Source organism: Medicago truncatula, chromosome 8 (assembly GCF_003473485.1).
Source record: "Medicago truncatula cultivar Jemalong A17 chromosome 8, MtrunA17r5.0-ANR, whole genome shotgun sequence".
Lineage (NCBI taxonomy): Eukaryota > Viridiplantae > Streptophyta > Magnoliopsida > Fabales > Fabaceae > Medicago > Medicago truncatula.
The window spans coordinates 26,611,143-26,629,081 of NC_053049.1; the positions used below are offsets into that span (position 1 = coordinate 26,611,143).

General features: G+C 33.4%; 1 protein-coding gene across 1 annotated transcript; it reads left to right on the forward strand.

Annotated features, from left to right (window-relative positions):
* Nucleotides 1–1,954: 1,954 nt before the first annotated feature.
* On the forward strand, nt 1,955–11,610 carry LOC112417506 (PH, RCC1 and FYVE domains-containing protein 1). Its single transcript, XM_024773528.2, has 9 exons — nt 1,955–2,706; nt 3,736–3,822; nt 4,761–4,850; nt 4,978–5,058; nt 5,259–5,420; nt 5,528–7,570; nt 8,241–8,387; nt 9,393–9,685; nt 11,095–11,610. The coding sequence occupies exons 1-9, from the start codon at nt 2,665–2,667 to the stop codon at nt 11,183–11,185; spliced, it is 3,036 nt and encodes a 1,011-aa protein (XP_024629296.1). The 5' UTR covers nt 1,955–2,664; the 3' UTR covers nt 11,186–11,610.
* Nucleotides 11,611–17,939: the final 6,329 nt, after the last annotated feature.

Here is a 17,939-nt window from a genome sequence, read left to right on the forward strand (position 1 = left end):
AAGATTGTAGGAGAAAGACCTAGCTATCAAGCAGTGAAATCCCCCCTTTGTTTATTAATACTAATTTAAACTTGCAGTCGTAAGTATGAATTTGAAAATCCCAGTGGCAATGAACTTATTACAAATATTATTACTTGATGACGCATTTAATACAATTGTTAAACCCATCATCAAATACTATGTGATATATTATACATTTATACACAAGCATTAGGTCTTTTATTATTGTTTCAGTTTAGACCAATGTTCAATCCAGTAACGAATTAGGTCCCCTTGAGTCACTAGCACCAACAAGGATCAGATCATATAGAAACACCTTAGAGAAATGTTGAATCAGGGCAACTCAACGTATTAAAACCATCCAAACAGTCTTATGGCAATATGTATACAAATATCGTTTAACAAGTAATATATGATGGTTGAGATTTTGAGAATTACAAATGATTTGAGTGTAGCGCCGCTACAAAGGTGTGATCAAGATCTTTTGAATGCTTTGTCACTTGGGAATGATACCAAAAAAAATATTACAAGAAATGAGGAATGAGGGGTGGAAAGATTTTATACCTAAGGTTATTAAAATTTGCAATAAGGATGATATTGATGTGCCGGATATGGATGCACCGTATGCGAATAGGAAGAAACCTAGGCAACACTCTTCAACTTCTAGTGTTTCTAATTTGCATCATCATAAGAGTGATTGTTTGATTATTGTTTTTGATTTGCAGTTGTTGGAGCTCAATGCTAGGTTTAGTGAAGAGAATACTCAACTTTTACGATGTTTTTCATGTGTAAGTTCTGCAAATTCATATTCAGCTTTTAATGTGAACAAATTATTGAGGATGACTGAATTTTATCCAAATGATTTTGTAGAAGTGGTGGAAGTGGCGTTACGCCATCAAGTTAGGAATTATGTTATAAATGTTCAATCTGACTCAAGATTTGCTAAGTTGAAAGGGCTTTCATAACTTTGTGCAAAACTTGTGAAAACAAATAAGTGCAACACATTTGTTATGGTTTATAAGATTTTGAAGTTGGCTTTGCTCTTACCGGTAGCAACTGCAAGTATTGAATGTGTTTTTTCAACTATGAAAGTTGTGAAGAGACAACTATGTAACAAAATGGATGATTGGTGGCTAAATGACCGTCTTGTAACTTATATATAAAAAAGTTTTCTTTTAACAATTAGCAATAATGACAATTTACTTCATTTTCAACAAATGGATAGAAATCGATTTTCATTGTAATGTATTGTATCAAACAATGTTATTTATTATTTTTAATATAATTTAAATTATTGTTTCTTTGAAATTTTTACCACACATATATCAAATGTGAAGATCCCTCATGCTCATATCAATCTATTTAAGTTGACGAATTAAATGACCGATTCGACAGGTAAAAACCCTCTCCATTTATAAAAATAAATGGAAGATGCAATTTGGAAAGAGATATAGACATAAAATAGGTAATGGGTCCTACCATTAAGTGAGTCCCATCATCATTAATTACTTTTTACTTTTTTATGCGTTTTTATTTATCCAAATAGTAGAAATAGAGAGGATGATAAATGGAGATGATCTTAACTCCGATTCGACATACCAGACCGGTTTTGCCGAGTTAAGATCCTCTCCATTTAAATTTTTGCCAATTTCTACCATTTAGAGATATATAGACACAAAAATTCTTGAAAATAATTAATGATAGTCAGACGTATTTAATGATATGACCCATCACCTATTTTATGTGCCTATATATCTTCAAATTGTAAAAATGAATAAAAATTTAAATAGAGAGGATCCTAATCCGATTTTGTCACCCGAAGAGCAATAAAAGTCTTACCATAATCCAAGACACATAGGATCCCGACGCCAGCGAAATATATGTCTGTTTCAAATACCGAAATTGGACTCATTTGTCCCTCCAAACCTACAACATAACGACAAAAACAGCCATCTCTATCTAACAGATTTCAGTTGCTGACGTGGCATTAACCACCACAAAAAAAAAAAAAAACAGTTAGCTCCAATCTCTCTCTCAGAAAGACAGAGAGAGACAGAGCCTATCGCTTCTCGCGTGTTCAACATTCGCCAAAAACTCTTCGAATTCGAAAATTCCAAATAATAAAATTGAAAAATCGAAGGCATTGTCTCTCTCAACAATAAATCTCCGAAACGCAACGTTAATTTCTTCATGTTCGTTTCAATGCGGTTTCAACGACCCTAACTTCTTCAAAATTGGTTAACATTTTCGTTGATTTGTTTCAATCTCACAGATTCTGCATTGTATCATCCCACATTGCCACGTTCAAGGCGGTTCAGTTGAAAGATTCGGTGGAATTTGAAGATTTTGGTGGTGTTGGAGGTACACGCGCGTTTCTAGGGTTTGTTTTGAGCTCTTGAGGCAATTTTATGAAGAAAGAGGTTTTATTGAGCTGAATGTGTTCGCAATTTTCTATGAGTGATGAATTTTTCTTAGCTATGGGGTAGATTAGATAAAGAAGCTATTGTTTTTGATCAATTTGGGAGTGGTGAATTGGGTTTGAGAGTTTTTTTATTTTTTTTGATGGGTAAGGGTTTGATATTGCTTTATGGTATCTGTTATTGTTGTTGTTGTTCAAATGGGTATTGGGTCTATTTACATGAAGAATTTCTTATTGCAACTTGAATGGCTGATCTTCAGAAAGGCGACAGTAGGGATATCGAGCAGGTTCGATATTTGCTTTCCTTACTTACTTTATAGTATAATGTAAAGTTTAGAAAAACGTGACATTCGCATTGTCTTTTTACTTGCGTTTGGATAAACGACTTAGGTCGTGTAGATTTTGTAGTAAGAATAGTAGATCAGATGGAGGATAGTCAAATCAAAGTAGAGGAAGACCGAGAAAAACAATAAGAGAAATTATTAAGAAAGATTTAGAGATTAATGAGCTGGACTGAGTCATGGTTAACGATAGAACATTATGACGTAATTTGATCCATGTAGCCGACCCTATTCAGTAACAACTTAATTTGCAGCTTATAGCATAAGTGTTTATTCATGTTAAGAGTTTATGTATGAACTATTTATGTAACAAAAGATAAACCGAAGTTAAATTATTTTCGTATAAGCTATAAGTTGTTTTCATAAGCTATCTTGGAGACTTAATGTAAATAAGTTGAACATAGCTTATGAACGTGTCATAAACTTTTCATAGGTTCTCCCAAACAGTCTCACAAGTGTTTATGCCCTTAATTAAGAGCTTCTTAAATAAATATTTATGTATCAGCTATTTCTTTAAGAGTGTTCATTAATAAGTTGCCTTGCTTAGTTCTTTTTTAGTTTAATGTTATGTAATGATTAATGTAAAGAAACAAAATATGTGACATTCACCTTCTGATGAGCAACTTAATTAAGTGCTTCTTGAATAGTTATTTCTATAATCAAGGAGAAAATATGATCAAATTGTTATTTATATAAGTTGTAAAGTGTTCTTGTAAATTTAATTACTTATTGAAATAAGTTGGAAACAACTCATTGATATGTCATATGCTTTGTCAAATACTTACACAAATGGTTATGTCATAACATAAGTCGTAAATAAGTTGTACACAACTTACGGATATGTCATAAGCTAATTTATTGTTCAATTAATATACTTTGAATAATATGAATTATAATTTATACCACTTCTTCTTGAAGCTGGAAGTAATAGTATCATCTTATGCAAGTACCTAACTTTTAATGTTCCCTTTATAGGCAATTACATCTCTTAAGAAAGGTTCATATCTTCTAAAGTATGGGCGAAGAGGGAAGCCAAAGTTCTGCCCTTTTAAGCTTTCCAATGTAAGTTTCTGTGGTGTTTCCTCCCCTAAAACTTTATATTAGCAAGCCCATAATGATATAAAACTATCTTTTCCTTTTTAGATAAAATTTTTCATCTGACCGTTTGATTTTTTCGTTGCATATTTGATAAGATATTAACAACATTCACAGAATGGAAAATGATATACACACAACAACAATTAGTTTCATCATTTTCTGGTCATGTCATGTGTGTTCCTATCACATTTCGTAGAACCTTGAATTAGACGCCAAAGTCATTGGCCAATAGTTCCAGTTTGAAAGTTTTCATACAGTTAGTAGCTTATCATCACAAATAATGGTCGAGTTTAACTAAAGCATTGATGATTTGATTAAGCATAAAAAGAAGTGCTTACTTGCATTGTAAATCCTTCATTACCTTACGAAACTATAAATGAAATGATGACAACAAAACATGCTAACTTGTGCCCTTAAGGCACAAGTTAAGAAGCTAAAGATAGAATTATTTTTTTGAAAATTGTGTATTCAACATTACAAAAGTTTAAACATTTATACTTTCAATACAAAATTTATTGCTTATTTCCTTTTAAGGGCACAAGTTAGCATGACCCTTAAATATATAATCACGCAGTGAACTACAACAGATTTTGGAACAAACTAAACTTGTTTCAAGATAAATAGTACAATATTCTTAGGTCCCAAATAGCCAAAGGCATGCAAAATTATGCTTCGGAAGAAGAAAATATCAAACTCATTTTCTTTAGTGCAATATCTTTGTGATGTTATATATAAAGCTCCTATATATTATGTACTTGTTTCTGATTTAAGACAAGCCATATACTTGTCAATTCTACATATTTGAAGCTTCATATTTTTTGAATAAATTTGAAATCCACTTGAACGAGAAACATGGGCATATTATGTGCTGTTCTTATTCAATACTTTTTGGTTGTCTTCAGGATGAGTCTCTACTCATATGGTACTCTGGCAAGGAAGAAAAAAAAGTTAAGCTCAGTACTGTTTCAAAGATCATTCCTGGGCAGCGAACTGTAAGTTTGTAAGAACTCCAGACACAATTTTCAGGCTAATACTGTATGCCTTTATATAATGATCCTTTTTTTCCCACATTGCCTTACTGCTCAGTACTCATTATTTGATTTGTTAACAATAATCCAGGCAACATTTCAGCGGTATCCCCGACCTGAAAAGGAGTATCAGTCATTTTCTCTTATATACAATGATCGGTCCTTGGATTTGGTGCGTCCACTTTCTGCATAATTGCTATGCCAATTAAACCCACCAGTCCTTTATTGAATATTGTCTTAATTTTTTGTTGTCTCTTTCATTGTGGCAAAAAACTAATCTGGCAGTTTTTAAACAGTGCACGAGTTATATAGGAGATTTTGTAACTTTTAAACTTCGTGATCTGACTGACTCCACTGCTAATCTATGCACAGATCTGCAAGGACAAAGATGAAGCTGAAATCTGGTTTGCTGGTCTGAAAGCATTAGTTACCAGAGGTAACTATCGCAAGTGGCGATTTGAAACAAGAGCTGAAAGTCTGTATTCTGAAAGTCCAAAGTCTGGCACAAGAAGATCTACTCCATATACACCATTTGTCTGTAACAATAACTTTGTTCTTCTTTCGCTTCATACAGCTCACATAAACTATTAGGCTCTAAAAAGTTACTATATTTTTCACTCTTACTAATTTTTAAACAACAGGACCCTGGAGATGTCGACGGAATTGCTATTCAAAATTCTTCGCCAAATAAATGGGTAAAGGCTTTCTCTGAAATTATTTCATACACTGCGCCTACCAATAGCTCCAGTCAACCTGAATCAATTACCAATTTCTCTATATCCTCTGAGTCCGTGGATAACTTGAGCACTCGAAATTCTGCATCTGAGGCAATTCGAGTTAGTCTATCCAGTGCTGTAAGTTCATCCAGTCAGGGTTCTTGTAATGAAGATTTTGATGCTTTAGGTGATGTTTTTATTTGGGGAGAAGGTACCAATGATGGAATTCTTGGTGGTGGTCTGCGTAGAGTTGGAAACCTATCTACTTCGGAGATGGATGCATTCCTTCCCAAGGCATTGGAATCAAAAGTGGTTCTCGATGTTCATAGTATTGGATGTGGCTATAAACACGCTGTTTTAGTTACCAAGCAGGGAGAAATGTTTAGCTGGGGCGAGGAGTCAGGAGGTAGGCTTGGACATGGTGCAGAAGTGGACGTTTTGCACCCTAAGCTCATTAATACTCTTAATGGCATGAACATTGAGTTAGTAGCATGTGGAGAATATCATACTTGCGCTGTTACTTATTCTGGGGATCTTTATACCTGGGGTGATGGTACTCACAACTCTGGGTTACTTGGGCATGGGAATGAAGTTAGTCACTGGATTCCTAAGAAAGTAAGTGGTGCATTGGAAGGATTACGTGTATCATATGTGTCGTGCGGACCTTGGCACACAGCTATTGTTACATCAGCTGGACAGTTGTTTACATTTGGTGATGGAACTTTTGGTGCCTTAGGCCATGGAGATCATAGCAGCTCAAATATTCCTCGGGAAGTAGAAACTTTGAAAGGGTTGAGAGCAACCAGGGTTTCATGTGGTGTTTGGCACACTGCTGCAGTTGTTGAGGTAATAAATGAATCTGTGGAATCTTCTAGGCAGTCATCTAGTGGAAGACTGTTCACCTGGGGGGATGGAGATAAAGGCCAACTAGGAGATGTTGATAAGAAACCTAGACTACTTCCCGTGTGTGTAACTGAATTGGCTAATGAAAACATTTGTCGTGTAGCTTGTGGCAACAGTCTTACAGTTGCATTGACAACATCAGGACATGTATATACAATGGGAAGTACAGCTTACGGACAACTTGGTTGTCCTGCAGCAAGTGGGAAGGTCCCTACACGTGTTGAAGATAAAATTGCTGACAGTTTCGTAGAAGATATTGCCTGTGGTTCGTATCATGTTGCAGTCCTGACTTCCAAGGCAGAGGTCTACACATGGGGAAAGGGTTTAAATGGGCAATTAGGTCATGGTGACAATGGTCACAGGAATAAGCCCACACTTGTCGAGTTTTTAAAGGATAAGCAAGTGAAGAGTGTTTTTTGTGGTTCAAACTTTACTGCTGTTGTTTGCCTTCATAAATGGGTACCGAGTGTTGATCATTCTGCATGTTCAGGCTGTCGTAATCCATTTAACTTCAGAAGAAAACGTCATAATTGTTACAACTGTGGACTTGTTTTTTGCAACTCATGCACCAGCAAGAGATCTATGAGAGCTTCCCTTGCTCCAAATACCAACAAGACATATCGTGTTTGTGATGACTGTTATTATAAACTTCAGAAAGCTGCTGAATCAGTAAACTTGCCAAGTCCTAGCTCGAGAAGTGTCGGTTTGCAAGACAGTAAGGCCGCTAAAACACAGGGAACATTATTAAGACTTTCTTCGTTTGGTTCTAATGTTCAATCCGAAAGCAGCCACTCAAAGCTTCCAGAATCACACGATAGCTATATATTTCCAGTTTTGAATGGAAAACTACAGCTGCGGGTTGTTTCAAAATCATCAAACTCTCCTTCCGGGGAATCTAGGAAATACCAGTCTGTTTCTGAGTTTGCTCCACGAATATCTTGTCAGTCAACCTCTCCAGTTTCATCAAAGTCAAGTCCACGACAATCCTGTGAAGATATTATGCAGTCTGATTTAAAACACAGAAATGATATTCTAAGTCACGAAGTTATTAGTTTAAAAGCACAGGTAAGCTTGATCAAATTTATCTTATTTGTAATTTTATACGCATACCCTTCTATATAACTGATTAGTTAATCGTGATGGAATTATACAATGATCTTTGTGGTCAACCTTGTCTTCTAATGATGAATTTGGTATTCTTTCTTCATGCTTGTGTTCATTCCCACCTGAAGTGATTGAAGGGAGCTTATCATACCATATGTATGTGCTTTGGATAGTCAATATCGACCTGTTTACGACTGATGCATTGAAGAAAATTTATTTTTTATGAAATTGTTTAATAGCTTCTAGAAACATGTATATTATGCTATTTTTTCGGAATACGTTTTGCAAGCGTATTACGTTTTTATTATAGTCGCTATGCTTCTTCCATAGGCTGCGAAATAATTTATAATGCATATTTTTCACTTGCCACCATGAGCAGCCACATTGTATTAAAAACGTTATTAGCACCATTTTCATTATTTCCTTGCATCTTTCTGTACTACCTTACATTCAAGTCTCAGGCTTGAGTATAGTCTCATGATAATTGAACTAGACAATTATCAATTTGTTGAGTTAAAATTAATATGGCTTTCAATTTTCTAATATCATTTGGGTTATTTATTCATGAACCCTATATGTTGAGAAGGCTTCAAGTATCTCTCATCTCAAACTGATCAAATATACATGGTAGGTTGAAGATCTTACTCAGAAGTCAAAAAGTCTAGAGGCTGAACTTGAGAGAACGTCAAAGCAATTGAAGGAAGTGACTGCAGTAGCTGCAGATGAAGCTGGAAAGTGTAAATCTGCAAAAGAGGTTATAAAGTCGTTGAAAACTCAGGTCGGGTATTCTTCTATTGACACAATTTTTTTTTCTTCATAATACAAAACCCCCATAATACGAGGTAACTCAAAAAAAATATTTGAGGACATTTTTAGGGTTTTGGTGGTGGACTTAGAAAATTTCTTCATATCCTTTTATAATACTTTCAATATCATATACATTAAATTCTCATTTTCTCTTCCCCTTCCTTCAAATCCCTCCCCTTCTCTCCCGTCCAAACTCCCAAATGAAGCCTTAAACATCAGACTAAAAAGAAAAAAACTCTAACTTCATATATATATATATATGTATATAATATCCCTCTCTCTCTCTCTCTCTCCTCCTTGCGACACCTTCTACTTGTAGTTACAATCTTTCACCCCCTCCCAATCCTAAGTAAGATCAAGAGTTTGGCATCACCAGTTACCGTTATTTCACATGGAGATTTAGTATTTAAAAGCTTAAGCTATGGAGCAAAAGATTGTCATTACCAGAAATAGGTCCGTACCGAGACCACTTATGTTTGGATTGAGATTTCAGAGACTGTAGATAAGGAAGAAAATAAAATGTATTTGAAATTTGTCCTGTTTGGATGAGGAGAAAATGGAGAGAAAAGTAGGGAAGAAATATATTTATTACAGCACGGAATTCATATTCTTCTTTTTTCAATTTTTCTCCTTGTTAAGTTCGAAAACTTGCTACATATTATTTTCTTTACCCCCTTAAAATTGAAATACACCATGAAAAATAGATTTTGGTGTTGTCATTGCCAACAAATGTGTAATAACTGATAAAAACACTATGTTTAATTGTTAAAGTGTTAATGGAATTGATTTTAACTGCTAATAAGTTAAGTTTTAAATGCATTGGAATTGAGATATTATGTATCTGCGATTATATTGCTTTTGACCTGTGGCTTTGAAGGGATCCTGGTCTAGATAATTGCTATTGAATTTTAACTTTCATCTGCTTTATCCCTAGATTATTTATCTCTGATGTTGTGGACGCAAAATTATGTTACAGTTGAAGGAAATGATGCAAAGATTACCAGAAGTACACAATGCTGACTCAAGCATAGATTCCTATGTTGAGACCACTAATAGTACTGTAGATCAATCCTTAGATGAGAGTCACATAACAAACACTATCACTCCCCAAAACGAAAGTGGCAGCAATGCAGAAAATATGGTATATCCTAATGGTGCCACAGCACAAAATGGAAAGGCAGAATGGGTTGTGCAAGATGAACCAGGTGTGTACGTAAGTTTGTCCTCCCTTCCAGGTGGTGGTAATGAACTTAAGCGCGTTCGCTTCAGGTATTTATCCGTTGCTACCCTCTAATTTGTTTAATGTCAAAACTTCATGACATTCTTGCTGACAATAGGATTACGACAATATAATTAACTCATTGTCATCAAAGCATAAAAACTATTGCAGAATAGTTTAGGACAGAGCTTGCCCATTTTTTATTTCAATACTGTAAAAAAAACCTGTTATATATATATATATGTATGGACAAATCTTTGAATAGACCTCATATTCCTTCACTTTTAAGTTGTTTAAAATAAAATTTAATGGCATTGTTGACTGAAATGTTTTCATATATTGTGAAGACTCGTAGAAGCACTAGTAGGGAAGGTAGATCAAATAATGATAGTCCAATATTTATAGGTAGAACAAGACAAGGAAAACCATAGGCCAAACCATTCAAGAGGATTTGGATTCGTATTGTATTTGACATGATTTTGCTATCCAATATTCTAGTGTCTCTGGAATCTTGATCCATGTAATGGACTCAATTGCGGCGATAATACTTTGGTCATTGTATAGTCGAGTAAAATATATTTGTTTCCATGCCTTAGGCCAAATTAATCTTTTTCTTTGTACTCTTGCCTCAATCAATTGTTTTTTGGTTAGACCTCCGGCAAATGTTCATTTGTAAATTAATTGATATTTCATGCTAAAATAGAATTATCACTTTTACAATTATCCTAAACTAAATGTTTTGACATATATTGGCTATTAAAACTCAGACATCACCAAGTAGTGGTGTCAACCGGTGGGTTAATTAATCCTTACCCGCCACTGTTGATGCAGTATGATGCTACAGAATCAATCCAACGACATATATTTTAATTTTCCTTTGTCAATGTTATCAAAACCTCTGATTCCTATGTGAGTGATAATAAGAACCAACTTATTAAAAAGCTATGAAGTTACATGCACAAATAACCTTTCTATTCTAGCAGTGTACATCAAACTTTCAAGAAAAAAGTTTTAATTTAAGGACAATGTGTTGAAATATATAGGAAAAATTACTCTCATTGTCCCTCAACTTAATTTCAGGTAACGATTTTGTCCTTTATCGTTTTTTGTCATTTTGGTACTTTTAGTCCATTTGCATATGGATTTTTAAGCTTTAAATCTATGATTTTATTTTCCTGTGAGCTCTCAGCCTTCAAATTTATGGTCCTTCAGCCATGTTTGTATATGAATATTAGATTTGAAACTTGAACATCCATATGCAAACGGACCAAAAGGACCAAAATGACGTAAGAGAAAGATAAAAGGTAAAATCGTTACCTGAAATCAAGTTAAGAGACGATGAGAGTAATTTTGCCAAATATATAATATTAATTTTGGATGTTGAAATATTTTTTCTTTATTCGCATTTTAGTATTCGGATTTCCAGAACATTTACTCATTATCAAAACTGATTTTACAGTCGAAGGCATTTCACAGAACAAGAAGCTGAAAAGTGGTGGGCTGAAAATGGTACCAAAGTATTGGAGCGACACAATGTAGTTGCCTTGTAGAATGCAAGAGAACCTGTTTACTTGATACAAAAGTCAACTGTCTATCTGTGATGCCATGGAAGCAGTAATTTTTTTTCCTTCTCCTTCTTCCGAAATTGAGAAGGATCTTTTGTTCAAATTAGACAAGGTAGGATACAAAATTTATGGGAAAAAACCAGAGCATGAAGAAAACTTGTTGCTTCCCACAAAAGTTATAATCCCCACCCCAAAAACGAATAGAGGACTTTCTTGTACTCACTACTCATTGAAGAGTGTTGCGCAATTCATTATTCATCTTGGTCTTTCAACCCCCTCATGGTACAGCAGTCGTGTATGTTTAACTTGCAGCTGAGGATTATTTTGTTCAGTTCATTTTCATCTAATCATTAGATTCTAATGTATAGCTATTTTCTCTTAGGAAACTAGTCAAGTCTTATTATTCTTTTTGTCACTGTGCTCATTCTATAGCAAAGCAATGCAGCGTTTAACTGTTTGTTTCTTTTGAATTTTGGATATCCAATAACTTAACATGCACATTCTCTGAATTCATCAACTAAAATAGTTACTATTCATAACTAAAATACAAGGAAAACTATGGCCATGCATCTACCTAAAATGGTGCACTGCACATTAAGTTAGTTATTTTTTGAGCACCTTATCTTCATAGCTTTGTGTTGTATTTGGGCATATATTTTTAAGGAAACATTGTATCTCTTTAGAGTAAGCTTGAATGAGATAATTGGAAGTTATAAGGAAAATTCAAATGCTTCAACTGAATTCTTTTCTTTTAATCTTTTGTCTGGATAAAGTAATAAAACTATTCATTCTTAAACTTTGTCGGGTTATTTTTATAAATTTTAGTATTTTTAGTGTAGAAGTACACATATATAAAAATATGGAAAGTGGTTCAAAATGAAAATTTTAAAATTTTAGAAAAGTTGAGAACCTATTTAAAAATATGAAATACGGAAATCAACTTTCAATTTTTTTTAAATTTGTATGGACTAATATGTAAATGTTATTTATATTGACCAAATTAAAAAAATTGGAAAATTTATAGACCAATTTACAAAATAAAAAAATAAATAGGGACTAATGTGTAAAAGTTTGAAACATAGAAATTAAGCTGCACAATTAATAAGGACTAATTTGATATTCAAGTAGTATAAAAAGTAAGGAAGAAGTTTCTTTTTTTTTTTTTTTAAAGAAGAGTAAGGAAGAAGTTTAAAATTCATAGTATTTATTTTATATATTTAAAATTCTCCAAATTTAGCTTTAACAATATACTATATGAAATCAATTTCATTTAAAAATTATTTAAATTTATCATTCAAAAAATATAGCTTACATGGGAGAATTTGAATTCCAATCTAAAATTACATTACCTCAAAAAGATTCCTCATAAACACACTCAATCAATCTTTCTTCTTTTTTCTACAAGAACTCATTCCATCTTACTTGAATCCATCAATGTCAAATATTCAATCGTTAATTACCATATTTCTTTTATATGATGACACCTTTTTCTCCTTTCGATGTTCCAGATACAATGGTTTAGAATGTTCCAATTCAAGTGGGCAAATCGAAATCTAATTTTTTTTTAAAGAACCTAAATCATATTCTTTAAAAGTATATATTGGAAATTCCTCAAGGCATGGCAATGGGGCGGGGTGGGGACGGGTTTTGCATTTCCGGTCCCCATACCCGATTCTCACATATTTATCCGTTACCCTACCCATATCCAACGGGGATGAGAAATTGAACCCCATCCCCGTCCCCGACGGATTTGGGTATCCTGGCTCATCCCTGTCCCCACATTGAATAATTTTTTTAAATAAAAAATAGAAGTTTTTTTGCAACCCCCTAGAGAAATATTCTAATGCATTATCCAACAATATGTTCACTTTAACATTTGTTAGACCGATTTATTTAGTTGCTCCTTTAAATATCAATAGTAGTTTTTATAACACATCAATTATCAAACAAAATAACTGACATATCAACATAAAGTAGTTTTCTCCATTCGGGACGGATTTGAGTATGGGTTCGGGGTGGATACCTATATACCCGCTACCTGTCCCATACCCATGTTGTGAAATCGGGAAAAATCCATACCCATACCTAAACCCAATCAAACGGGGAAAACCCGTCAAATTAGGTTTGGTTCGGATAGATAATCACATGTATGTGTTTTGTTGTCATGCCTAAATTCCTCCTTTTATTTGAAAAGGCATATGTGCCGAGTTTGAAAAATTGTTCCTGTGTTAAAATTTTGGCCATCAATATGCCACTCATTGGAAAGTTTATTCTTTTGTAAATGTTTGGTATTTAGAATTTGTAACGTGTTTGTTGCAATAATAACAATGTGATTCTATTCCTTAAGTTGAACCTGAATCTGATTCGGATTATGATGTCATTTTGGTTCAATAACTTATATTCACTTGTTTACATACATTTCCTTTTATAATAGATGCTATGTTACCGGTATATCGGGTAATTATATAGTGCATTCTAGCTGTTATTGTTGTTAGATTAGATTTGATAGATATTGTCAAAAGTTTATTCAATTTTAATTTGTTAAATATGATTTGGACACGATTTATTTTTTAAAATGATCTGATCTCGGATCCGAGGTGGACAGACGATGGAGGTCGATCAAAGGGCGTGCAGAGTTAATGATGTACTTGCAAACATTCAAATTCTGAGCTGATATATCTGGTCAACTTTTCCAAACGTTGCATTATAAACTTTATTCTTCCACCTTGGTAAGGTAGATGACATAGGGCTACCAGTTTGCAGAACTATTAAGGTAAGAAAATCTATGTGATGTACTTATAAGATTCATAGACGAAGTTGGAGCCTTTAGATGACAATTTAGAAATACCAATTCTTTTATGTTTCTATTACCTTTGAGAGAGTAAGACCCCACTCTAATAACCTTATGTAGGATTGACGACCTTACACCCGTATAATGTGTATAACCTTATTGTGATCAACATGTACAACTTGACAACTCGATGGACATAACAATCCGACAAACTCATCACTTAAATAGAAACCTTATCTCATAACTCATAATTGCTTGTCTTTAATCCAACAAAGAAATATAGGTGATTCAAAGAATCCTAACCACCGTTAAAATTCTGCAATCAAAGCATTTGCTTTTCTGCAATCAAACTCAACTGCTTTACGTAATCAAATAAACCTTGCAAACTCCCTCCAAATTTACTCTTTTTTATTTACGTTATTTGCTTTTATTTTCGGTTTCAATAAGTTAAGCTAGTTGCGTGGTTGAAATAACAATCCTTGTGGAGATGATTTTACTTACTACTTTATTACTTAACGCAGTTTGGTGCATTTGTCAAATTTAGTCATCATAGAGTGTCTAGAGTTAGCCAGCAATGATAGTTCCGCTTAAGTTGCAATTTCCTCATAGGATTATGACGATGCAGGTGCTCTAGTGGCGTCTTGTTGAGAATATGTAGAAGGTGGAATATCTCACCTTTGAAACAACAACACTTGCAAATTGACCTTCATGTAGAAGGGGTGTTCGAAGGGGTGTTCGTCAAGAGAGACGTCAAACACTCAACATCAACTTAAAGAGGCAGTTCTAAAAATACTCAAGGTCAGTATGAAGACATAGGAGCAGGTTGCGCAATATATAGCAAGTCAGAAGCATTTTGTTACAATTGCTTCATAGATAACAAACATATGAAGATCATTTGGCACAATTCAGGCAAGCACATGCTAGGAGGATAGACGAGCAGGTGCAAGGTGATGAAACCAACAACCTGAGAGCAGAACCTATTTAGGATAGTACGAGGTGAAAGTGAGACAAGCTAGATTTTACCAAAAGAAGAAAACACTTTATAAACATCTTGGGGAAAAATCATTGAGTCTCTTGACCACAAGAGGAGATTCAATAAAAGGATAGAAATCACAAAGTTTTCTTAGAGAGCTTGTTGAAGTATAATTTCTTGTAACCCTTGTGTCTCTTTGTAAGAATCTCTTTGGTTCGAAGCAAGCCAATCAGGATCATGCTGTACTCAGGGATCTATTTGGTTCGAAGCTTTGCCTTCTGTTATTCATGAGGGTTTTTTAGAGTCCGTTATGGTTTGTCGATCTTTTGTTTCCCTTAGCTTCCTATCTTTTTCTCGCTTTCTTTTGGTCTTTTGAGAGTTTTAGTTTGCTCCCCCATTTTTTCTTTTAAATATTTTCCATTTTTTTAATAATATTTATGAGTTAGATGACATAGGATGGCATCTTGGAGGTGCCACCTAGTTGGAATGTATAAGCACCCCGTTGATGTCTATCCTTTCTCTCAGTTCATCATAAAAAAACGTAAGAAACTCTTTGATATGATTTGGAGAGATCTCTCTCCTTCAGATTTAGGTCTAATTTGAGCCGAACTGGATGAACAAATATCATCCGTGTTTTTTTCTTCTTCTCCTTTATCTTTGGTTTGTTTTCTAATTGCTACTAACATTGCTTTATGCATCACAATAAATTAAAATATTGGTGTGAGTTTTGATTCCAATTCGTAACACAAAACAAAAAGTTTAAGTGGAGAAACATTATGATGTCTTTCCTAATGGTGGTCATTTTATTAATCAATTCACTATTGTTGCAATTGGAATGCTTAAGTTTTTCTTTTGACAGATAGATCGAATTTTACCTTTCATTGAATATTTTGTTACGAGCCAACCATCTCTAAATGTGGATTTTTTTTTTGTTTCATCCAAATGTGGAATTTTGGAAAGCTAGCTAATTAATCAAGTTGATTTTAATGACATACAATACAATATCTTCTATTTTCCTTAATTTCCTTTTTGTTATGAGACAACAAATATAGAAAAAACCAATTATGAGTGAAATCACTTTTAAATGGAAAATGTGGTTTATTGGTTTTAAATGCACTTTATGCATTTTTTTTTTTTTGTCAAATAGTCTAATGGCTAGAGCTCACATAATTAAATTGTGGAGAAGTGAAATGTCTGGGATTCGCACTTTATGCTCTTATTATATATATTATGGTGCAAAGGGCCCTTTGCCAGATAATAAAACCTAAGCTAAGATGCAATTTATGTCATGTAAATAACATACATGTCACATGGGTAGCCCCTCAGTTCCCCACTTATTCTCCTTCTAATAATCCAAATACAAGGATCTCAAAATAACCACTATCAAAACCCACTTTTTAATTAAAGTCATTAGATGAGTTGATTTGATCAACCATATCGACATTTTTGTTTTAAATATTTTAGATATCATAGATACCAAAACACACCAAAAAGTATATAATAAAAAAAGAACGTTTTGGATGTACCATTAAGACACCCGGCCTCTATAACATTATCTATACTAAAAAATCCCCCTCTTATGTATATGTTAATTTGATTCTAAAGTAGATCATACTTCGTTATAAAATAGTTGGCTTTTGATTTGTCTCAAATTATACAACTACGTCTCAATCAGACGGATATAGATAGACATATTTGTCATGTATTTCGAACGTTATCTCTTTTTAGAACGAATATTTTAAGAGAATTCGAGTTCAATTTCTAATTACAATAATTATTAGTCATGCTTGATTTATCTTTCAATTGAACTTTGACCATGAAATAAGAGAGATCTATCACACTAGTGCGCCTCAATGTTCACTTGATTGTGTAGCATGCATTCTTGTTTATTTATTTTTGGTCATGTAGTCTATATAATAATGTATTATCTCTGCTAACTGAGCTAAGCTGTGAGACATATCAGCTGGACAATTTCAGTGAATGACAATAGAAATGCGTTTTGTTTGTAATTATTTATTTTAAGTATAAAAGAGGCCAAAGAGAAAGAGTCGAATAGAAACTAAAAATGAATGCTAACAAGCCTGACGAAGGAATCTTTAATGCTAATTTTTTTTTTCGATCAGGTATTTTAGTGGCTAGAATTCAACATTTTTAAGGTGAATAAATGAGGTGTATGGGGTTTGAACCCCGGCCTCTACATATAACGATACATGTCTCTGCCAACTGAGCTATGCTCACGGGGACAATCCTAAATTTTTATCTACTCATAAAAAAAAGTGAGAAGAGTTTACCCATTCAGAGTTGACACTAATCGACAATCTTTAATTATTAGATCATCAAAATTCAAATAATATCCTTCAAAAAAAAAATTCAAATAATAATTTATTCAAACCATCCCGACCGAACCAATAAAGATAGAGACCTAAAACTAAATTTGAATTGAGAACTTTTAAAAACTAACAACAAAACAATTTAAGGCCTTTTTTTTAACCTAGTTAGTTTTTACATTATAAAACAACACTAAAATAAATATTAAAGACGTTCACAAGATTGATTAAATTTTGAGTAAATAGTCAATTTCCCTCCTGAAATTGTAAGTTTCATCAATTATCCCCTTAAAATTAACAAAACTTCAATTACCCCCTGAAATTTCACAACGTTAGTCAATTTACCCCCTCCGTCAAATTTTTCTGTTAGTGAACATGACGTTTTGCAAATACCCCCCTGAAGTTTTGCACTTATGTGCAAAATGCCCCCCAAACTTAAAAATTTATATTATTTTTTTCTTAAAAACAAACAATTAATAGTTAAATATTAAAGCTAACTATTAATTTTGGAGTTTGGAAAAACTACATACATATATACATCAAAATAGGGAAAAATGTGTATTTTTAAAGTGAAAATAATGGTTATTTCTAATAGACAAATTATTATTTTTAGAGGTTTATAAACAAATTAATAATCAGATTTAAATT

Coding starts and splice junctions, on each gene's coding strand:
- LOC112417506 (XM_024773528.2), top strand. CDS start 2,665: ATGGCTGATCTTCAGAAAGGCGACAGTAGGGATATCGAGCAG. Junction 5,059..5,258: donor ATGATCGGTCCTTGGATTTG/GTGCGTCCACTT, acceptor ATCTATGCACAG/ATCTGCAAGGACAAAGATGA. Junction 7,571..8,240: donor TTATTAGTTTAAAAGCACAG/GTAAGCTTGATC, acceptor TATACATGGTAG/GTTGAAGATCTTACTCAGAA.